A 24382-nucleotide genomic window follows, 5' to 3' on the forward strand; every position below is an offset into this window, starting at 1 on the left:
CCTGGGGATAGCCTGCGTGTCTTTCAGGCCCAGTGGTATCTGTCTAAACACTGATAGAGCTCTTCCAGAGCTTCCTCCTGTCATCCAAAAACCTAGCTGCTAAAACAAACACTGACACAAGCATCTGTCAGTGACATGCCACAGGTATGTGAAAAGCAGGAAATAATCTTTTCTTCCAGTGTATTCACGTCTGCATTTGTGGCTGCCATTGTTCAGCATGTGCCCTCTGTTTTCTCCCCTTTTCCCTGTACTTTATCCCTCTATTTCCTGTGTTGCTCAATGGTTACACTCAGGTCCTAGCTCTTTGTTTTTATGTAGTCTACTTACTAGTAACTGTGTGCATCAGGTCCATACAAATCCTGCCTACCTGATTGCAGTCCTACCTTCGTGGGCCTCACCCCATTATTGATAGTTCTCTTGTTGCTCCTTACATGTTCATCTTTCTTCAGCCGTTGGCTGCACTTCCCAGCAGCAATTACCAAGTGCTGCATGGTCAGCCTTACTACTTGGTGTTTTCACCATGACCTCACTTGACCATTATCTTCACCTTTCTGCAAAGCTAACTAATAGGCAAAACTGAGAAATGAAGCTAATGTAAGTTCAGAAAACTGCAGTTTCTGTAGGTCTGACATGTGGCTGACTCAACAAAGCTGGACCTCTTCACTACACAGTGTTTGTGATCTTGGTGCTTTTCGGGGCATCCTTAATAGATTATCTAGCTAAAAATATGCTTCCTGTGTGGTACAAACTATCCAAGAGTTTTGTTTTTCAGTTTTAGTGTGTGAAATTTTAGTGTTTCATTGGTCTTTTACTTTGCACTAACTGGTGGTGATACTTGTTTGTGCACTGACACTGCCATCCAAATGTGGTAGCAGGAAAAAAAAACATTAACACTGAAGAGTCCAAAATCAATAGGTGATGTCACAGTAGCTTTTTACATTTTTTATACTGTGTATGGTTATAACTGTGCCTGCATACACTATCGTGTAGTGTAATTGCCTATTTTTGTGCCCGTGGAAAGATAAAGCTGCATTGTTCATTTTGATGCATCTGTGTGACCTTGAATGGAAAATTAGTGGTAATATGTGGATACGGATATTATTTAAAGTTCAAGTCTTAGTGAGCTGTGGTTACTCTTGCTTCTGTGAATGGGAAGAGCTTACTCAGATAACACTGAACTCTGACTAAACAGGCATCCTGTCCCTGCTTTATATGCTTTTCTAACCCTAACCCGGGGAGCATTTGAGGCCATGGAAGCCTGTGTCTTTATCGTCGACTTGGACTCATAAAGCTACCGGGCCCAGGGATGCAGCGCACTCTACCAAGCATGTCAATCCCATCTCCCTTCACATCAGTAGAGGTTGGTCTTGTCAAGTGTGGTGCAGGATGTTTGATGGTTGTCTCTTGCATGGTGCTGCGTGTTAAGATAACAAAAGCAGGTACTTTCTCGTCCCCTCACTCTGCAGTACCCGCTTGGAAGCCACTTACCATCACTCATTCTGTGACAGAATGGGAGGGAGGAGTGGCAAGGATGAGGAGGCAGCATAAACAAGATCGTAAAAAGTTTTTAAAGTAAGTGGACAGCAAGCAAGTAATATCTTTCTTATAAGCTGTTTAGTTTCCTATATGTAAGCCCTCCAGTCCACACCTTTTACCTGTCTCCCATGTTCTTATTTGTCTTTTAACGTTCTCAAGTTGTGTTTTAAGTTTCCCTCTTGGTTTCGGTATAAAAGTAGTATTTTTGCCATGCAAAGCACTCACAGACTCTCCCTCTGATGAAGTGCTGACTGCTTGAAGGCCATGAGAGCCCAGAACAGACTCCCATGGACTAGGTTAAGTTACAGCACAGCTGGAGACGTTGCCTATAAACTTTCATCACACTTGAACAAACACATGCAGTGATGAATCACATGGAAGTGTCATGACGGGAAACCAAATACTTGGGTTTGATTTTAACGAGTGTACCAGGTTCAGGCTTAATCTGGAATGCTGTTTACTGACCAACTGTGCAGAGGGTCCTATTGATAGAGACCTGGGTTGGGTTGCTCTCTAATTATCAAGTAGGTGTAAGCTATGTTGCACAGGTACTGACAACATTTTGACCTTTGACATATTGTCAAACAGACAATATGGAGTATTTCATTTATGTCAGACATGCTTTTAGAAACATTTTTTTGTGATTTTCAGTTTCCTGACTCACTTCAGTAATTAAAACACAAAACCACAGAGTGTTTTTTGTGTATTTATCTGGGTATCTGTGTGACACACCAATAGAAAGACAGAAGCCACACAACACAAAGAAGGCAAAGGGTTAGGCAGACGTCACTGATCAGTACTGATATACTACTAATATTCATTTTTTGAGTCTAGCATGAGCGTGGCGAAAAACACACAGTTTTACCTCAAATATATTTTTGCAAACTGAAAGTGGTCTATATGACATATACTATGATGTGTGTCTAATAAGAGGGCCACACTGTAACTCCAGGGACAAGTTTTAGGAGAGAGCATGTGTCACCGAAAACAAACAAAAAAACAAAAAAACTTGAAGCAAGTCAAAACTGCAGTAAGGCAGTGAAAAGAGGAGGAAAGAGTAAAAAACAGAAAGCCCAGAATGAATACATTTCAGGAAGAGCCTTTATTCTGAGTCTGTACTTGGCAGCATGTGTGATCAATATAAATAGCACCAAATGGGTTGTTATAAAATTGTCAAGAGTTGTAAATAATCCCCAAAGATCCCATTGGAACATAAAAGCGGACCAGCTCTTATGCACAAGTACAGACATGCAGCCAAACGTATATTTTAAGTTTGTGCATTATACAGAACCCCCTTCCCAGTACCACTTTAGCACTCAAAAGCGCTCGCAAACACACACACTGCTGTTTTTTGATTGGCTGAGCAGTCTGAAATACTATTACCTGATCCAGTGTGGAAAAAATAGAAAATGAACAAAATGTGCTTTCCTTAGACCTGGAAAAAAAATACTTGGCAGGAAAACAAAGAAGTAAACACGTATTATAAGAATGCATACATGCACACACACACACGCCACTGCTTAAAGCTGACCTCAGGCAATAGTTTTCCTTCAATAATGCAAACAAACATCTTTATTGCTTTGTTTGGTGAATGGCATGATTTATGAGGAAAACTTCCTATCAGCAGTATTTCAGTTGCTGTATACCAGGGGACAGTGAAAGGGCTGACTGCAAGACATAGGACAAGGAAACACCACAGCTAAAATATCTAAGAGAGACATGTTAGAAATGCTGCCTCTGGTGGTCATAAGTGGAATGCAATGCAAAAAGTATTAAACGTAATGATATTTTATCACTTTTTATTCTATAATGATTAATATCAAGTTTAAATTTGCATTATTTTGTTTTTCCTGTTTCCTTCACCTCTTTTTGAGCCCATTCATTTATCCCAGCAAAGTCGAGAGAAGCAGATTCAGTGATTATAGAGACTTATTGTATTATAACTCAGCCAAAGATTAAAGGGAGAAACAGGGGTAGAAAGATGAGGGAAAGCTAAAGTGCTGCGCTTGCATTTTATACACACAAAGACTTTTTAATGCATATGCATCCCCAAATTCTTCTTCACAAATGGGTGCACCTTGAGCGAATATATTCCAAGCTATCTATCCAACTAACTTTTGAGGTAAAACAAAAAAAAACCCAAAAAGGTGTGTGTGTGTGTGTGTGTGTGTGTGTGTGTGTGTGTGTGTGTGTGTGTGTGTGTGTGAGGGGGGGGGGGGGGGGGGGGTCGTATTCCGGCTGACAACAGAGGAGCATATGTGGAACCATTCGATGCACTCGCTTCACCAGAGTGCTCCCGGTGATGGTGGCTAACAGTAGCAGTGATATGGCGGATATCACACAGACTGGTTAATGAGCATTAGTATTAGAGCTAAGAGACGCACAGGTAAAAACCCAGAAGAAGGAACCTCCTGAGGATATGTCTAACTTTTTAAATCCCCCTTTTTTCCTCTTCTTTATTTTCCCCCTACGGACCATTAGCCAGTATGTTCCTCCCACCTCCCCACTGCACCTCCCTCCCTTTTTTCTTTCTTTCAGCACGTTGCAATTAGCACTCTCATTGAATATTGAAGGTATGAAGAAGAATGGGGCTTTTTAGCCGTTTCTCTTCCGCTAAGACCATAGCGCCGCTGAGGGATGGCTGAAGGCTTCGACTAAATCAGGATGCTGAGCTACAGCAACAGCACTTAGAGCCAAACAATCACTGATCATTTATTTAGTCAGCCTTATTTATTCATCCGCGTTTGCTGTTGCTCAGAGTTGTGATTATTTCACTTAGGTTTATTCTCATGTGATTCTCTCATCTTAAAGCAGATAACTCTTCTGAGATGCTCGGATTAATGAGAATGCTTAGTTTTGCCAATTCAGATCATTTTAAAATACCTAGGAAAAAAAAAGTAAGGAATGTACCACATCGGTTGAGTGTTTTATTAGAGTCTTACACTTTTTATCTCCTCTATGTTTTTGCACTGCATCATGATGATCTTATTTTAAAAGTGCACTGCTCTTATATTACTCAGCACTTGCAGGATGTATCATATCCCTGCTTTGTGTAATTCAGAGCTGAAAACAGTCCTATTGTACTCCTACCTTCTCAGGATCCAACACACTAGCACAAACCACTTGTGATTATCTACAAACTCTCCATGCCTTAAAGCCACATAATCAGGCATGATCCTAATTAACGCAAGCCTTCTCCCACACATTCATCCTCACCACAGGAACACACATACACACACACATGCACACAAACATATAAGGCACATGCTTCCTGCCAGACCTCGCACATTAACACAAAGTAACACCAGACATTGATTCTCATACATAGTAGATTACAAAGTCTCATTCTCTTACTGTCCAACACCCGAACCCAGCTCATATTGCACTCTATAAATACATTTACAGTCTTAACAGGTCTGGTATGCAGCTGAACTTTACCACTTGTTGGTTGTGTGGCAGATCTCCCATGGTAAGTCTGCACTGGGTACAGATGGGTGAGGTAGGGTGGCAGTAACTAAATCTCTCTTGGATATATTCATGTTTGAACTTGTCACTACATGTTGTTCAACTGGCCTAATGGATGAGTAAATTTCACTTGTTAGCGATGCTTGTTACTTTGATGCCGTCCTCACTGCAGGCCCCCACATTTCATACACTTTTATTTTTATTTTTTCAAGGTATAATTGCATTGTGCGTATGATTTAATCAAGCTTTTATTCATATGCATCTGAAAGTGCTTTAGAAGCAATTGCGCATCTTTTTACATTTTGTGAAAATAGCAGGGTGCTGATGGTCTGATGTTATGCACCGCTTCTGCTACATACAAGCACACACACACTGATAAGGAAAGGAAAGTATTTGCCGTCTTGTCTCCTACCACTTCCTTTCATATAGCTGTGCTCTGTGGTTAAGAGTCATAATGCATAACATAAATGTACCACACACAGACACTGATGCAAATACAGAAATCAAATACACACACACACACACACACACACACACACACACACACACACACACACACACACGCAGTCATTTCCAGGAAGTCACGTTGTGCAGTGCAACTGGCCACAGGCACACACTTATCATTTCTTGAGATTTGATGTGTCTCCTTATACTGAGGAGCACTTGCTGCAGACAGCTTCATTCAACCACATTCAAATAACCACAGCAGTAATAAACGTAAAGATTACGAAAGGAGGGGGAGAAATTGAAAGGAGACAGGTTGCAGCCAGAGAAGAGACTTGCTATAGGTGAGGGCCAGACCACAGTGTGAGACAGGCTCCAGCTTTCCCTTACAGCTCCATCAATGTTTAATGCAGTGGAGCAGAGAGGGGGCCAAGCCTGTGCTGCCACCCTCATACAGGAGGTCATCTCTGGAGTCGTCAGGGTGGAGGGAGATCATAGCGATTTAAAGGGTGTGACAGGAGACAAGGGTCTGTCGCACAAAGTGTCTCGTGGAAGAAATTCCATCTCATAGATTTTTGTAAAGCTTTGTTTCAGCACATCAGCCTAAAACATATTTCCATGCATAACATTTTTTTTAATTAGCAAATGCATTTAGCAGGAAATGCAATACCATAGGGATATATTTAAATTCAGTTAATGAAAAATGTTCATTGACAACATTTCCAAGCCCACAATATTTCTTCCTGCTGACTGCAAACATTTATGGTGATGTTTAGAAAACTTGAAGGATTAAATACTGAAAATAAATGTTTAAATGAATGTGCATTTGTTGTTTTTAAAAAAAAAAATTGATTGTTGTTGAGTTGTTGGACAAAGCATTGCTAAGCTTCTCTGTGTATCTAGAATATGTATGATTATTTTTTTTCCCATCAACATTAACTGCAAGAAAATACAGCACAGACAGTGCTACAGTATTTTACCCTCTGGCAAGAACACAAGAATGTAGAGGATAATACCTTATGAATGTGAGTTAGCGAGTGGCTCACAAAGTTTGAGCCCATTTGTGAGAGGACATCCTGCGATGATAAACACACAGCACTAGGCGGTGACCAACCAGACACCTACTCTGTGATTGGGTCGCGAAAAGGCCCGCTTTCCTCAAATTCACTCACACTCAGTGGGATACCCTTCATAGTCATCTCCTCCCACAGTATGAAAACACACACGCACTCACAGTGGAGGCATCTGTGTGCATTTTGGAACACAAACACCTACAAGCTGTGATTACTTGGACTAGAAGTCTGCCTTCCCTGTCATTGGGACCATCGGTTGAAGGAGTGTTCGTATGTGTTTGTGGAAGGGGGGGAGGGTGGACATAAACAGAGTTAGACAATGACCTTCATCAGCTGTACCCATAGAGAGGGCTGTGGCTGTGGGTTGAGACAGATACAAAGGACAAAGAAGACAATGATGGGCAAGATTGCAGGCATAGATGGATAGATTAGCAGCAATCACCGTGAATATCACTGACCGAGGTGTAGATTTCCTCAAAGAGGAAATAGATTTAAAAAATAAATTCTTAATTTTAAACCATGTTTTTAAGTATTTATTTATTTTTCACCCAAATTTCTTATGTTGTTTTTGCAATTTTTGTTTTTATTTTTTGCCAAACTATTAGCTCCTGAGCCACACCTAACTTCTCTGGCAACACACAGCACACAGGCATCAAGCAATGCACATATTAGCTCATGAATGTGTCCTGAAGGGATGTTAAATGTGCGGCATCTGTGGCTGGCAGGCAGGGAGGGATGGATGGATGGAGAAAGGGAAAAGGAGAGGGAACGAGGGGGGAAAGTGCTGAGTCTGACACCGTCTCTGTGTGCCGCTAACACAGGAACCAATTAGCTAGAAGCCAGCTTCCGTTGCCTGTGCCGTTATAGGACCTCCTCTCTGAGTCCCCAGGGCTGACTTCAGCTTCAGGGCTGTGGTGGTACATATACTGTATACAGTAGACAAGTTATAAGAGAGACACAGATACTTGGCAGACATGCTACAGACGGGGATGTGGTGTGGCCTTCTAGACCAAAAAAAGTGCAGACAGACACAAGAGGTCAAAGAGGTAAAGGGCAATATGTACTGTTATCGCAAGTATGAAACCATCACAAAAGTGCACGCTGTGGTCAAATTCACCAACACACTGACTGACCCATGTCACCTCATCCTTATATATCAAATGTAACACATCTAAAAAACATCTCATAACCACGGATACCACACTGTCTGCAGCTCATTTCCTCTCACGTAACAAACACATTTCACAATTTTTCACACGCTTAGATCGACAGACCCCTCTCCCTTCTTAAGTTAATATACAAACACCCAAGCATTTCACCCATTCATACCTGCCCACAGTGTATACTTGCAAACACGTAAACACGCAGACACACACCGCCTCAATGCCCTGCTCAAAGAAGGCACCAGGTGACGCAGTCCTTTTATGACAATTATTGATCCTCTGGAGCGCAGTAAAAACTATCCCCAGACAGACAACAAAAATAACTGTAACCATATAACAGCTTCCTGCCAGGGGAACAGATCCCACAGTGCGTCCACGTGACTGGACTATTCCTGGAGCATACTGTAGACCCCTAGCAGACCAGGGCACTGACCAAGCATGCACTCACATAGAGGATGAGAAGAGATGAGGAGAGGAGAAGGTTATAGAAAAGTGTACATTCAGACTTTGTCTGTTCTTCTACCTCTCTTTTACCAAGAGGCTTTCAATTTGATTGTTTATGAGCTGCTTTCTTTCCCTCACCATATGGTGCTGCTCACTTTTAATTATGATAATATCAGCGTCTTTGTCTTGCATAGTCCATTTATGTAATAACATTTTCTCAATCCACTACTCGCAACATACATCGCCCTTCATACCCGCACGCACACTCTGCACATTTCCTCCAGCAGAGATGCAAGTTATCAAATCTGTCCTCTTTGAAATCCGAAATGTCTTTAGAGTATTACACTGCAAAAAAGAAACACAAAAGGAGAGGATGCTGAATTCAAGTTATTTAAAGTGTAAGAGTGTGCTATTGTATCCATTGCTTTGTGGTTGAATTTGTACCACAGGAACAATGGATAAGATAAGTCAGGATTTCTCTGACAGAACAATTTGGCTGTCAACAGGGGGATAACGGTTATAAAGCCGCCTTTGATTCTGTCACTCTGCCATTAATAGAGTCAGCCAAAACCCAGTTCTTAGAAGGATGGTGGCTACCTCTGATACATTAAACAGCAACAGAGGGGAGAGTTAACAAAAACTGGAGGGATAGCAGTTCACACATAGACAACGATATTAACAGCACTGGTTCCCAACCCCTTTTATTTGGCACATTCTTATAGTTTTCTCACAAGGGCTCGCTTTAGCAGACTTATTCCACAAATTCATTCATAATTTTACAACGCATGAATCTGTGCAGCAGTACGTTCTCCTGTATATGTGCATGTTTAGACTTGGAATATGCTACACTTAGGTTGTAGTGAAACTGAGACCTTTTCATTTGCTGGAGTGTGTTGGAAACTAAAGATGAGAATTACACCAATTACACCGATATGTGGAATATAGAGGAGAGGGAAAATCTCAGCATGCATTTAAAAAAAAAAAACAAGAAGAAGCTACTGGGGAGCACAAGGGGCAGAAGTGGTTTTGGATATTATCTAGAGTTAGATATGCGGCAGTAAGCTGTCAGACAAACAGCGTTCAGTCCTGTCAAACTCAAATACTCCACTATCCACATTAAGTTCTGGCTCCCAGCCAGTGACAAAAACCTCTCATCAATGCCATTCCTCATCTGTCCTCGGAGGCCAATTGTCTGCTGTGTTTGGACCAATTGAGCTTAGATCTCAGTTCAGACCAGCATTCTATGTTGTCACTAAAGTACTGAAATCACAGTCTGTATTTATACACAGAATTTATTCTGAAAGATGCCATTAAATACTGCACAATGACACAATAATGGGGAGAAAGAGAGAGACAGAGAAAGCAAAGAAAAGTGACTTAACAGGTGTTATTTCATTTTCCTAATAACTTATCATCTGTCTGTGTTATCACCTCGTTAGTGGTTGTAGTAGTGGCTCCACTAAATGAGACATACACTAAGTAGCACTTTGTAGCCGTGCTGCCCCTTGAGGGGAGTTTCGACTGGGGAAGGTCTGTTTGATCTCAAATCTTATCTGCTTCATTTCTGTTCTCTTATGTGGTGCTCACCAACCATCACTATGATTTGTGGTCAGGCTCAAGTCAAGTGTGTTACCACGTTGCACACAGATGTGTTTAGCTGCATAAAAATACAAACGCACACACCATCAAAACAAAATGGTCCTTTTGCAAACCTCAGGCAGTGTGAAATGAGTGTGCTTGCTTTCCCTGTGTCTGATAGCGTTTCAAAAGCTGTTTGTTTAGACCATACTGCTGAAGAAAATACAAGCATACTGTCAGTGCTGTGTAACTTATTTGAACAAGTCCAGAGCCAAATATTGTCTTTTTCTTCTGCCAGAATGACTCACTTGCTCACTACTCATTTAAAGTCTGTATAAATTGCTCTCTATCTTGCATCCATATGTCATTTCCCACAATTATTACAAATTAAAGCCAAGTTTTTGTACCAAAACTGAATCCTGAAGACTTGCTTTTGAAGATTTAAAAATAAACCACTTTTACCTGGACAGAGAAGAAAAGTTGAGTCCATCTCAATCAATTTTAAGAGGTGTACTGGACACCTCTTAGCTTATCTAAAACCCATGCTGTGGATTTTTCAATATGTGCTGCTTGTGTAAATGAAAGAATCGCATTTAAAATAAAATAATGAATTATTATCATCCACTTTTTTTCTTTGTAAAGCTTATTTGACGCTGTTCTTTAAACCCACCAGACAGTGAAGGAACACTTAAACAAATAGAATTAGACAGCGGATAACCGTGGCACAATACAATGGAGGGTCAGTGAAATTGAAAACATATTTCCTATTTCCTTGCTCTCTTTCCTATTCCTGTGCGCAAGCCCTGTGCATCTATATGTGAAATAGATTCTTATGCCATCCAGAGTCCTTCACGCTTCTCGGTAGCGACGCCCATAAGTATAAAGGAAGGTAAGTATGCATGTAGATTAGGTCGGGCACAGGAGATGCACGCCTAGAAGCAGTTGGCCTGTTTTAGTGGAGAAAAGTATTTTCTGCTCGAGAAAGAGAAACACTGGAGGGTAGGCTTTTCTGCAGTGTCTGCAATAAGAGTGCTAATTTCTGGAGGTGTCTCCTTTCGATGGGGGTTGTTGTTAAAGACTGGAAGGCCAGGAGAGGACTTAGGAGGTTTTGGGGGGGTGCTGGGGGCTTCTAGTAGCAGGTTATCTGTTTAAATAAAGCCTTGCAGAAGCTGTGTGATCAAGGAGGGAAAAACACACATGCGGGGGAAAGAAATCTAAAGGTATCCCTGCAGACACACTTTCAAGCACTTACAAAAAGGGAACACATTTTAGTGTGCAAGAAGTCGCGCACAAGCAAGCACAGACAGTATGTCTCTTTTAACAAAGCATTATGAGACTTATTGTTTCCACGCTCTTTTTGTCTGTTGTGTGTAAAACATGTTTTATATAAAATAGAACAATAGTCAAGGACTGAGTTTCTGTGAGAGCAGAATTCTTCCTGTGGTTTTGGTTTAGGTTTTTTTTTTCTTATTTAAATTAAATCTTAGTGAAACACTTTGAAACACAGGACTAACAAAACCTCTATTGATATAATAAAAAATGTTTGAATTCTTTCAGTGTGAGAAATCAAGAGTTTGCGCTGGCGAATTATCTACCCATCTTCATGTCTGCAAGAAAAACAACAAGAGGAAGAAAAAGAGATAATGTGAGAAAGAGAGGAAACTGACAGACACAGGACGACTGTGAAAGTGCTGTAGATAAAGAGTGGCGATTTCAGATATAGCCTTTAGCAGAACAGCCATGATGGTGGCTGAACACAGCTGTCAGACCCAGATGGTGAGGTGCTAATAACATTCAGAGTTTTGCAGCGCACCGTTTATTTTCTAATAATAAAACTGTTAGCGCTTGCTAATAGCATAGCTCTGTGCTTGCCAAGCACGCGTTCTGGCTGACACTCGCACCCCTCTGTGGCCATTTATGTGCCATACTGCCGAGCTGAACGGGTCTTTACACACTGAGAGAGACACACACACACATATTGACAGACTCACACGCTGGCCAGATACACTCTATTATGTGTAACCAAGCAGATCACAATGGCCCTAATGTCATTTAGTGTTATAAACATGTAGAGGTGAATGTAAACTCACGCATCCTTTCATACACATTTGAGAAAACTTGTCTTGTAGGATGGGAATTTTTAAATTAGGTGAACACATCAACTTTTAAAGGAATGTCGCAGCTAATCTGAAGCCAATTATGATGATGATCAGATGCATGGGCGTTCAAATCCACTCACTTCCTGTAAAACGTTGCTGCTGAGGAGTGCTTGAGCAATCAACCAAATCCACTCCAACAGCTTTTGTATGAGAGTACAGAAAGTAACTGTTTGCTGTACATTTAGTAATCACATAATTTCAGAAATAAGAAATCACAGGGGGAATATTCTATGTCAAAAGTGAATTAAAACTTCAAATATATTCAGAGAGCAACTAAAAAAATGAGCATAATAAGAAACAAATCTCTTTTTTTATTAGAAAGAAAAATCGAATTCCCGAATGGCTTGTGTCTGGACGGTGATTCTGGGCAGAACACCCAGACTCCCAGAGACAAAAACAAAAGGTGCTATTCTCTGAAAAGTGCTGACTCAACACACTGTGCCCTACAATAGAGAGCTGCTGTGGCGTGACACGGTGTGTCACTGACCCTAAAAGACTGCTGTTTCCATTTATAGACCTTTTCATTTTAGGTTGGATCGATACTGTAAAGCCACGTGTAGGTCAAAAAAAAAATCTACCTATTTTTTTTTTAATTTTTCTTTAAAAAAATGATAAATTCAGGCATTTTTCTTCTCTTCAGTAGCTGGCAGCAGGCAGTGACTGGAAACATGAGGCGAAAAAGAAATGGGTGACATGTGACAAAGGTCCACAGGAAAAACTGTGATACGTTTACATAGTATGCGTCTTTTTAACTACCGGTTAGTGTGATGCCTTACACCAAGCAACTGAGAAATTTGTTAAATTGAAGTGTATGCGTGTCTGTGTGTGTAGAAAAAACCAAAAGAACAAGCTACGTTTGTCAGTATCATATGAGGTTGTTTCACCTCGCAAGTTATTTATTAAATATTTCAACAGGAGCCAATTTCCCGTTAAGTGTCATTACAGTGTTTCTGCACACATGTACGCCTGCAAAGTGCCACAATTAATTGGACTTCATTTCCGGGAGATAATTTCCGACTGTTAGGCAGGCTGTAAAGGCACATCACCGTGCACATAATTACACAGGAAGGCAGAAGCAGCCTGCAGAATTTATCTTCCACCCCAAACATGAGAGGCTGGTGAGTGGGACTCTGCAGCAGCCTTTGAAGAGGCATTTATGTCTGTATACTAACTGTCTCTAAATGAGCTAGCACTGTCATATCACTGAGATGCAGCTTAATTTAGGTTTTAAACTCCCGCAGTCTGTGCCTCTATATTACTAAGTCCCTCAAAATATTTACCAAATGAATGAATTACAAAGATGCTGAATTAAATTACATCACCCTGGTGGATATATGAAAAAATAGGACGGTGCAGGAACAAGGAAGCAGAATAGCAAACACACTGAACAACACGAATGAACTTTAAATTAACTGTGGACTGGATCTCCAGCTGTCTCATGTAGCTGAAAGCAGAAACCTGTGTCTTGAGTAACTGAGCTTCTCTCTGCCAGAGTTATCGTTTTTCTTGATATTATGCAAGGATCTGTAACACAGAAGCTATTTTTTTTCTAGTTGATTCAGATGTGAAATCACTTCTGTACTGCAAGGTTTGAAATTGATAGTAATTAAGATGTGATGGGAGATGTTTGAGAACGGGGGTCCAGGGCTTTTGTTGAAGGTCTTTATTGTTGAACTGCAAAAAACCCCAAAAACAAAACACAGGTGAACACAAAAATGTGTCCTTAAAGAGGACATTAAATGATTTGTGGAAGCCTATGAGGTGGATTAAGGACTGGTAGGTTGTTAACATGAAAAACTTCTAGTTTTTCTGTGTGTATGACTGTGTGTGTGTGTGTGTGTGTGTGTCTATGTGTGTGAGTGTTTGTGTGTGTGACAGAAGGTTCCGGGGCTGCTGTGTGCAGTACCGGCTGGCAGGGTGGCTGTCAGAATGGCCCTGTTTCCTGTGTCAGCTCTAAAATAGGTCCAAACACAGCAGAGATGCACGACACACTCTGGCTATTTACAGCACGCACACAGTGTGTGCGCAGGATGCTGCCAAGTATATGAAACCAGACTCGCTCTTTATTGTACTGTATCTGTTCAGAGACTAGAAAAAAAATTGTATTCACTTTAAATGCAGTATAATGGTGCAAAGAAATGTTGCACAGAATTTGTCTTGAAATTGGTCTTCAAAATAGTCAGTGTTATGTAAAATAAATTACATCTCACGATAGTGTATATGCATTACTTAGCGTGTGCATGTCCTTGACCCCTCCATATGTAGGTGTTGTGAGAGCATCGCGTATAGTAGATGTACTGCGTCCCGCTTATGTCACTGCACCCACCTCCTGTTCACTGGAACGTTGCCCTCTGTGCGTCCGTGACAGCACAACCTCCCAAATGATTCAGACATGTTACCAACTTCGAGGCTTGCGCTGCACACACAGGTAAAAAAGATACACAAACATCCCAATGCACAAGAGCACATTCTTTAAATCTGTAACCGCCTTTAAAAAAAAAAATCCCACATTGATTTTAAATAAAGCACACCAAATGACACCTAATCTAAACTGTTGTTTCTTGGAAAAACCGAGATCTCTCTTTTGCAGATCACACACTTACAGATGCTTGTGGTTTAAACACCATTCGTGAATAACAGTGTCACATCACTGTTTCACACATGACCCAAATGGGCCATCTGAGACCAGCCTACTTGACACATTGTGACACACAAGCCATAACTGCCACTGACCATTTCCCACCACAACTGTTTATGTAAAGTAGCAAAAAGTCTGTAGTCAGTTGTCACATCCTATCATCTACCAAGAAGAGTGTCAACAGTTTGACCACAGTGATTCCCATGTAGCTTGTACGTGAGGAACTTAGTTCATATTTGCAGAACCATCACTAGAATACTGGAACCCTTACTTACTGGCTTCCCAAATGGGTGCCATATTGCGGTGGCACCCGTTTACTCAAGTCAGGTTTAATGCACTTTCACGTTAAATTGTCATCAGAAGTTCCTGTTAAAATGGGCGTGTTCAAGTTGTAACTTTCTTAAGAACTAATCATCCAAATTATTGAAGGAATGAAAAAAAGCCAACAAAAAGTAAATTAAAAAAATAACACACGTAAACAAATTTCTGACTTCTGTTCTTTGGCTTATTTAAAGTACGTGCACAGTTTGTTTTATTTGCATCTTTTACAACCACACTAGTTTCTCTCCTCTCCTCTGCATGTTGTGTCACTGTATGTGTATCTGTGTCAGTTTTTAGCAATGTAGGAATCTTTTCCCACACACAGCAGAACAAAGCACTCAACCCAGGTGAAACACAGTATCAAAAACCAGCTTTTAACCACAACTTATTTTAATCTATGTTGGAATATATATTAGTTAATATAAATATATTGTAACTTGACACTGCCTGTCCCCAGCAATACATCTGCTAGGTGTGAAGTAGTTACAGTTACTCGTCGCCACTCTAAGCGCTCTAATCAAGTCCGGTGAAAGATATTTAAATGATGCCTCATCTATATGTCATTCGGGCAAGCTTAATTTTTGCAGTCCACGTTTGCCCACAACATTAGTTTTATCTAATATAGTATATATACTTTTACACAAAACCCCCGTAAACAGAGACGGCATCAGGTTTCAGGCCCTGTTTAGTTTCGCTTCGCTCACCCACACTTTCTCTAGAATATGCTTCGCTCTTTCAATCTTACGCTTTTTTCTCAATCAGAATTTCCATTCAGTTAAAAGAAACAAATGCTTAACGTTTTTTCTTCTCCACCCAGGTGCAAAACAAAGAATATGAAATGATACAAATTACACGCGCATGGACACACACCACAATAAAACAAGAAACAAGGGAAGCTTTTGATCATGGCGCTTGCTTCGTGTTTGCATGTGTGACTGTGTGCCTGCATCTTTAAGTGTTTGTGCAGAGGGAAGAGCAGCAAGTGAAATGAGTTGAGCAGAGAAGAGGGAGCCCATATGGCGGTGGTTATCAGTGCGCTGTCGGTTTTCAGTCATCAGGCCCTCTGCATTTGGGTGAAGAAGAGGAGAAGGAGGAGGAGACTTATCTAAAAACCGATAAGGCGGGTCAGGCCTTTCTCAAATTATACGGAAATTATTTTAATTGCTAGTGAGAGCTGCAGAGCTTTGAATTTTATCTCCCTATTACTGTTTGCCTATGAGTGGATGCCCCCTCCTTCCCCTCTTTTTTCCTGACTCGCTTCACCTTATTGTCTATTAAGTTTTCCCTAAAAATATCTTTTTATGCACATGCAACTGTCAGCCTCCATCTGGGGCTGCTGAGCAGGGAGTGCGAAGGCTTATTTCTCAGTGTTTTAGGTGTGTGCACTTGCGTGTGCTTATAGCATCTTAATGTACACAGGCCACAATGTCAGCATTTAACACCCAGACACCATGTGACCAAGCTCTGAACCGGAAAAGTAAACCAAGAAATCTTTCCCTGGTTGATTTGTGCATGTGTGCGTGCGCGAATGCATGTCTTGTGTGTACTTGTGCTCCATGAACCAGAGAACTCAGGTCAGATGCTTCCAGTGTTGGGCTTAAAGCTGCTTTGAATGGGCCAGGCTGTGCTCATCTTCTGCCTAATCTTCCTACTCTGGTGAGTGTAGGGAGGAGGAGAAAAAATCCATAGTCTTTTCATTCTCCTGTGACCACTGTGCCTGTGACAGAGCAGCCATGGGAATGGAGATGGATACAAGCAGCCCTGCTTCTGACCTCCCTCTACTCCAACACAAGCGTAGAGATAAACAGGGCCGCAAGGATCGCTAACATCTTTCTTTCTCAGGCACACACAGACATATGCGCACACACTCATACAGGCGCAGACATCTCATTAAAGCAATAGTAGGTGAATGTTGCAACAGCAGTGTGCCACTGGGAGAGAGGTCTATTAGGGATACTATCAAGAGACGACGGAAGGAAATGAGAGTCAGTGTACAGGACTTGTGCGCATCTCATTCTGGTGTGGCATATGTGTGATGTATGTCTAATTTTGACCCGAGGGATCCAGCGAAGGAGCCAGTATTAATACTTATTGGCTGAATCATTATGATAATCTAGTGACTAGAGAGTTAATGCAAGAATTCATAGAGTAAATATCTATTACGCAAGCGCGTGTGTGTTCGCATGTGTGTGTGTTAGAGAAGGAGATAGAAAAAGACTTGTCCACATGCAATTCTATATCCATAAGTGAGAAAGACAAGAGGAACTGCTCGAGAGCATACGGCAGGCCATTCATTCTAAATTACTCTTCCCTCCCTGTATCCTGGGGATTTTTGGAGTGATATTCCCCTCCTGCTCCCTCGTTCCCTCGGCTGTCACAACCCGTCACCACAACTATTCCACTTCAGCCACAGAGACAGAGGGTAAGCTTCGTCCCTCTCCATCACCCTCCTTACACATCTCTCTCACTAATAACAGTTGTGCCATACTTGGCTGTAAGTTACTAATATTCTTTCTTTTATTCATATGGGTTTGTGTGTGTGTTTGTGTGCCTCTCTGTGTGTGTGTGTTTTTCCCTGTGTGTGTGTGTGTGTGTGTGTGTGTGTGTGTGTGTGTGTGTGTGTGTGTGTGTGTGTGTGTGTGTGTGTGTAGTGTATTATTAGTTTTAGAAGAGAACAGGAAACTAATCATGTTTTAGTTTTTGCTAACAAGAGTCTCATACTCCAGAATGTCAAAATGGAAAGTAAACAGAGAGCCATTCCTTTGGTCATGGCTTGTATCCATAGAGATCCATGTGTCTTATTATGGTTTGTCAGGGGTCATTACTGTAATTCAAGCAGACAGACGTTTATACTGAGAGAAGTACGCCATAATATTCTCTTTCTGTTTGTGTCTTTTTTTTGGTCTTAGCATCTATATGCAGCCGCTTCCGATAATGTCATCCTATACCGTTGTCCGCTTCTTGCAACCAGACACTATCAGCTGTGAACTCATCCCTCTCCTTTAATGATCAGGCCACAGAGAGGAAGAAGGAATAAAAACTAAGAGGAGTGAAGATGTTGTTCAATACATGGGGCTGTGCACGAGGGAGAGGAAAGAGCTTCCTCCGTTCCGCGAAAGACTGAGCAAACTAGGACTGTGGTTCTTTCTTCATTTTAGTTTTTTTTTTTTGCCTCAGCCACAACATTCTTTCCGAAAGGTCTCACACTGGTCCAAGCCAAAATAAAAAGAGAGCAAATGAAAAGAAAAAAGTGACCAACACGGTGTTTAACTTCACGGTGTAATCTCCTGACACAAGCCTCTTTGACAGTAGTGAGACGCAGAAGCGTGCCACTCTCCCGCCTCCACACTTTAAGGTTCGTTCTCCACGCTGTGTCAGAGGGGCCTCCTCTTTCAGGTCTCTGAGGCCATGCACTCTCCAAGAGTGACACTACCCAAATTCTGTAATTATAAGATGCAAAGAGAATTCCTCAGCCTGGTTAACCAGAACTATGAGAGACGGACAAATATTTACCCCCTCCCCACCCCTTCCTCTGTTCCTCCTCTTTTAACACGCCCCCACCTCGATAATTTAACAGTAAGAGCAACTCAGCCTTGTAAACACAATAGTTATGTCTGCGCTCACAGAGCCATGAAGCAGACATACAGGCTCCACTACCCCTGCAGCTACTACTAATACAGCTCTCCTCTCCTCTCCTCTCATGTACATATGTCATCCCTTTATAAAAGCAAAGTTTGCATATCTTTAACAGGGTGCAACTGAAGAGTGCTAAGTAATTATTACAGCTTTGTTTTCATCTTCCTCCACCATACATTCCCACATAATTTGTAATCAGTGTAAGCAAAAAGAAGCAAAACCTATTGTTGTTTAAATTAAACACACAATCTTTTAGGTCACACACACTTTTCTATATTATGTTATTTGGTTCTTCTCTGACCGAACACCAAGTCTGGACTTTCTCAAACATACACAGTTAAAATATGTTATGTCTGTTCTCACCTCCCATAAATGTCCTCTGGTTTAGTTATGGAACTGCATTTAGAATCCCGATGTTTATTTACAAAGTGTTAAATGCTCTAACTGTTTCTTCTATTACAGCACTCCTGTCCCTACATCGTAAAGGAGGGGTAGGGGCTTTGGCGTCCACGCACACCATATGTTTCTATCAGTTTAGCAAAATTAACTTAACACCCAGTCTTCTTCTTTTAAATACACCTAATCTTATCAGCTGATGTATTCTTTTTTTCACTATCAGTTTTGAGAAATATCAGTTTTGTCTAAATTGTCCAAGTTGTCTGACTGTGCATTGTGCAGCCATGTGTGAGTTTCTATTAAGTGTGCTAAATATAAAATGCTGCCTAAAAGTTCAGGCGAGTCAAGTTATGACTAACGTACGCCTGCAAAACAACAACATTAAATTGCACTTGCAACACTGTTTAACACTGAAGTGATTCAGCTTGGGAGCTCTATAAAGCTGAAAGTTAGTAAGGTGTCAGGAATCTATCAGCTAATTACAAAAAAATCTGTATGTTTATTAAGGTAAAACCAAATATTGCTTTAATGGCCAAGAGAAACAGCCCTGTGGCTTGTGGCTCTAGAGCACAGACTAAACATCTAATGATGTGTGTGCATTACTAAAGCTCCCACCTGATTGCTTGTCTTAACACTTTGTAAACAGTGTGATAATATCTTAGGCCTAATATCTGTCCCTCTGCATGCATTACTGGGATCCTGGACTGATTAAATACCCTAGCATTTTAACTGAAAACAGAAAGTAAAGAAAAGTAACTTTTGGTTGGAAATTTCCTGTTTGACAGCAAGAAACTGAGAGAATTGTGTTGTTCTCGGAGGCTATTTGTGTTTGACATTAGCAGGCACGCACAATGCATTAAGCCAGGAATGTAAGTAATGTGCGCTTAGACATACGGCCCTAACTACACAGCGTCGACAGCATTGTTTAATGCACAGCAATAACTCTGTTAGCCTGTTACTTCTCATTGCTTCTCTTTCTCTCCTCCTCTTTGTTCACTCTGTGTGTACATTTCTTAAATGGTGCACTATAGGGTGAAAGAGAAAAGATGAGAGAAGACACTGGAAGTCTCTTCAGAGCTATTAGCTTTGTACCATTCTGTCTCCCCCCTAGCCCTGTTGAAGCAAGATACTAAAAATATTACAGGAACATTTGATATGATGCAGTGCTACTGGACAACTTTTATTCTTGCCTTAAAAATATGTTGCCGTGTTGTGATTCAGGAGGGGACCTGAACTCTATCAGTGTAAATGCAGACTTGGCCTCCACAGAGGACCCGCACCCTGGGTGAATGACTGCAAGAGCTGCTATATGGCAGGATGAAGTGTGTTCATTTCCTTATTTATTGACTCACTTGCTTTTCTCTGAGTGTTTGAAATTAATAACAGCCAGCAGAAATCAGACAGAGGGATGAAAATCAGCACTTTCCCTGCAGTGAAGCCATTCATCAAGCTAACGAGGGGGAGAATAGAAGTGGAGAGAGGGGGAGGGAGAGTAGTGACGTTTGGAGAGGGAACAGAAAGCGGGAGGGAAGCAGGTGCAGTGTGAGGTGAAGGGAGGGAGGGAGGGAAAGTGACGCTGGGAACAGAGGGGAGGGGAAGGAAGCTAAGTTTGTTTGGGAGGAGAGTCATTTGGAGGATAGCGGGGCAGACAGAAGAGGAGGAGCTGTGTGCCACTCTATAAAGAGGAGTAGCGATAGAAAGAAGGGCAAGTTTGACATTGGAATATAAATAGAGAGGGAAGAGAGAAACAGAACGCAGGCAGGATTTCCAGAGATCAAGTCAAGAACCACCAAGTCATAACTTGAATCTGATGATGATGTGTTGATATATTTTAAAGTCCATGCCACTGCTAGTTGATAAAGAGTGAAGCCGCTGGCTTTATGGAGCTTTATAACAGCTCTTGCTCAGTGTCTGGGTTCTTCAGGCCTCTGCAAGAGGCATCAAGAACCTAGCAAAACAACACAGCAATGATATTTCCCATAACACTTTTAACAGTACAGAATAAGGAGTATACTAAACAGAACTCTTTTTCAGTGTCCCCAACTTTCATATATTATCTCTCTTCCTTTCACTGATGGGTGATGATGGTTCCGCCCTCACTTTAAAGCCTTCACCTTGTCATGGCTTTGGTCCCACGCTGCTCTGCCTCCCTACAGTCCACTAGAGACTCAACAGTATCTCACACCCAGAGTAGGGCTGACTAAGCACTTACCAGTGAGTCTCTCTTCTCAGAGTGAGAAAGGAGCGCCATGCTGAGAACTCTGCCACAGGAAAATAATTAGCAAAGTGGAGCTCTGCCCAAACACAGGCTAAATCTAGTAGCACTTCACAGTCAAATGAAACTATAAATCTCAATTCTTTTTCTTCTGTTTTTGCTTATTTGTTTGCCCCCCTAACCCCCCTAACCCCCCCCCCCCCCCCCCCCCCTCAAACACACACACACATATTTTTCTTAGGATACATAATTTTCACAATTACAAGTAAAATCTTTGTTTCATGATAACTTTTAATAGCATGAATTTAATCAGGGGTACTAAAACTTAGTTCAATCTCATACAGTCTTTTAATGAAAAGGCATCCATTGGAAGCTGCACATTGCTTTGCACTCGTTCTTCACGAGTCACTTCAAGCTGACAAATTTGTGATAGGTGCCTTGTGATGACGCAAACTGTGTCCATCTCACTGTACATGGATATATGTATTTTTAACTTTAAAGTTAGACCACAGTGTCTTTGGTCACCAAGGCTAAATATAGTCACCTCCTCCTGAACAGTCTCCAGTTTCTCACTCCTTTCCAAGAGGCAGGTGGAGCAGATAGAAGGGGGGGAAGGTGGGATAGCACCCAGTCTTGAATAAATCATCCCACAACTTTTGACCCATATGGAGGAGGTTGTTTTTATACTTCACACTGCCCCCCTTCTCTCCATGGCCTCTGCACCCCTCTGTCCCATTCATTTTCTCCCCCACATGACAGGTTAATCTGGATCGATTTCATCTGCCCTCAACGACTGAGACCAACATCCTGGCACCCAGAAATAGAGCACACTGTGACGGATTCGCCTCCTACTAACCATTACCGTTAACAAGCAACTCTAAGAAGGGGTGGGCAAGAGAAGATGTTTTGGGAAGTTTAAAAACAACATAATTTACTGCACAGAGGAAAAACACAGATGTGAAGAAACGAAAGACACTTGATAAGATGGGAAATTGAACAGTGCGATGAGCTGTGGTATGTGGGTGATGCTGCTTCAGTAGGTTTCACCCAAACCACGTTGTCATACAATGGTCACATGACTGTATGCTGTATCTTTATGTGAGCACAAACACTCACACACACACACACACACACACACACACACACACAGACACACAGACCTTTCCCCCCCCAATCTATATTTGCACTTTCTCACAGCCTCTTACACTGCATATACACACACCTGGCATTTTATCTTTGTCAGCATATTCTGGGTCCTTCAGCTCCCTACTGGGCTCTCAACTCCAGTGTCTCTTTGCATGGCAATCCCCTGAGCTGTGCCTACCTTTACAACACACAGGAAAAGCGCACTGGCAGGTAGTTTTATACCAATGTTAACCTCTATTTACAGTATCTTCATACCAGCTCTGCATCTTGTGGCGTAAATACATTTGTGCCTGGGAAAATCTTTTTCTTCTAGGATTAGTTAGGTAGAGGCGCAGTGACATAGTGTCCTGGTGGCAGTCCAGGCTCGAGTCAGGACACTGTTTCCCCAGGCAAGGACACCAAGACCTGGCTCTCCGTCTCCATCACTCAGCTTGTCCTCCTGGAGCTACGTGGCCAGACTGCTCATCACCCCCCCCCATTCTTCATATGCATGGATTTGCATAAAACAAAGACATGGCTCTGCCTGGAATGTCTGCCATGGTTGAAACTGCTAAGAATGGGATCGACCAGACCACACCGCACGCAGCACCTCTAAGTTCAGCTGGCAGGTTGTCAGAGCACAACATCAGCATAGCGCATGGCAGGAGAACCGAGATTTACGAGGCCGCGTAAGATAGACACCCTCATGGTTTTCCACTTTAATTCGTTTAACATCCGTTCCCATGGCATTGTTTATATTCGACACCCCTTAGCAGTGAGCAGAGGGCACCTAATTCACAGTGATGACGTGGGAGGAGAATCAGAGCACTTAAAACACTTCATCTAAAGATGATTTGTCCTTGTCTTCCTTGATGGCTTTTGTCCTGCTTCCCCTCCTGAAGTTAAGTGGATCTGGCGAAAGGCCAGCTACTGATCCCGCTCCCCACTTAGAGACAATCAAGTAAATAACAGCAGATACAAATACATGTACACAAGCACACACACACACACTTACAGTATATTCTTCTTTACGTTGGTGGAAAAAGTTAGAATGCAAGTGCTCTTTCATTCTTATGTGTCATGATGAAGCACATTGCAGCTGTTTGCTTTGGAACAATCAGTGAAACCATTACAGGAACATTTGGGTTTGCAATATACATTCTCCCAGGTTGCCCTTTGTCTCTGCAAATTGATATCAAGATTCAAATCTTATTTTTCACTCTTTGTCACTGGTGCAAAACACGAACATATAATTTGCATTTGAATGAGTGGCTCTAATCTGCCGGTTGTCCTGATCGGGGATGAAGGATGTTGCCCTAGACTCAAAACTTCATGTGTCGTGTGATTTTTCTTCTCCATGGATAAAATAAGGTATGATAATGGATACGATATCAAGGAACGTTATTGCATCAGGGAGATAGATGTAGAGAGATATTGCCAACATTAAGAAGGTGTGTGCTCTTTAGCATATACAATGCATTATGTATCCATTATAAAAAGCTTACAGACATGCATTATGTTTTAAAACATTCAGTAGCATATGTGGTGACTATTTTCTCCGTTTAATATGACTGCCTGATATTAATGAATAGTTAATATGGATTTAATTGTGTAGTGCTATAAATGAAAAATGCATACCACAAATAATACTTGTATAACACAGCTATGTTTGGTAGCATGTGCAAAGCTGTGGTATTTTTCTAAAGAAGGAATATTTTGTAAACTCAACAAATCTGATATTGCTCACTATTATTAAGCAGAAAATGTAAAAAAAAAAAGGCCAAAGTTATCAGACATTTACCTCAAGAATCCTCAAGGGCACAGAGGGATGGTGCTTGAAATCACAGATGGAGAAATTTTCTTGATGACCTGAAGAAGCAGAAAAGATTGGACAAACAGATCAGATAAATTAATATCAGCGTAAATATGCTTGGTGTCACCTTTTCACCCTCTTCCCTTCTGTCTGCATCAGACACGGATACACACAAGAAGGCCCACACAAACAATCACAAAGAAACAAGCAGACTCATTCTGAGCAAGATTCACTCTCACCTTGTCTCTTTGGTGAAATACACTACATGTATCATAGTAAATGTTTGATGCTGGGGGAATTGTAAAAATTTACATGCAAATAGATTCTACAGGCGGAACCCATGCATCAAAACACAAGAGACAAAACTAAAATATCT

At 41.5% G+C, this 24382-nt stretch overlaps 1 protein-coding gene across 2 annotated transcripts in view; it reads right to left on the reverse strand.

Annotated features, from left to right (window-relative positions):
- The window catches only part of mafa (MAF bZIP transcription factor a), a 67584-nt gene that overhangs the window by 34394 nt on the left and 8808 nt on the right, over positions 1–24382 (reverse strand). For both annotated transcript variants that reach the window (XR_003272602.2, XM_026169911.2), the window contains exon 2: positions 23995–24062. Coding sequence is in view for 1 of the 2 variants with exons in the window: in XM_026169911.2 (XP_026025696.1) it covers positions 24035–24062 (28 nt within the window). In the remaining variant the exon portion in view is untranslated. The remainder of the gene's footprint in view (positions 1–23994; positions 24063–24382) is intronic.

The sequence above is a fragment of the Astatotilapia calliptera genome, chromosome 1 (genome assembly GCF_964374335.1).
Source record: "Astatotilapia calliptera chromosome 1, fAstCal68.1, whole genome shotgun sequence".
NCBI classification, from domain to species: Eukaryota; Metazoa; Chordata; class Actinopteri; order Cichliformes; family Cichlidae; genus Astatotilapia; species Astatotilapia calliptera.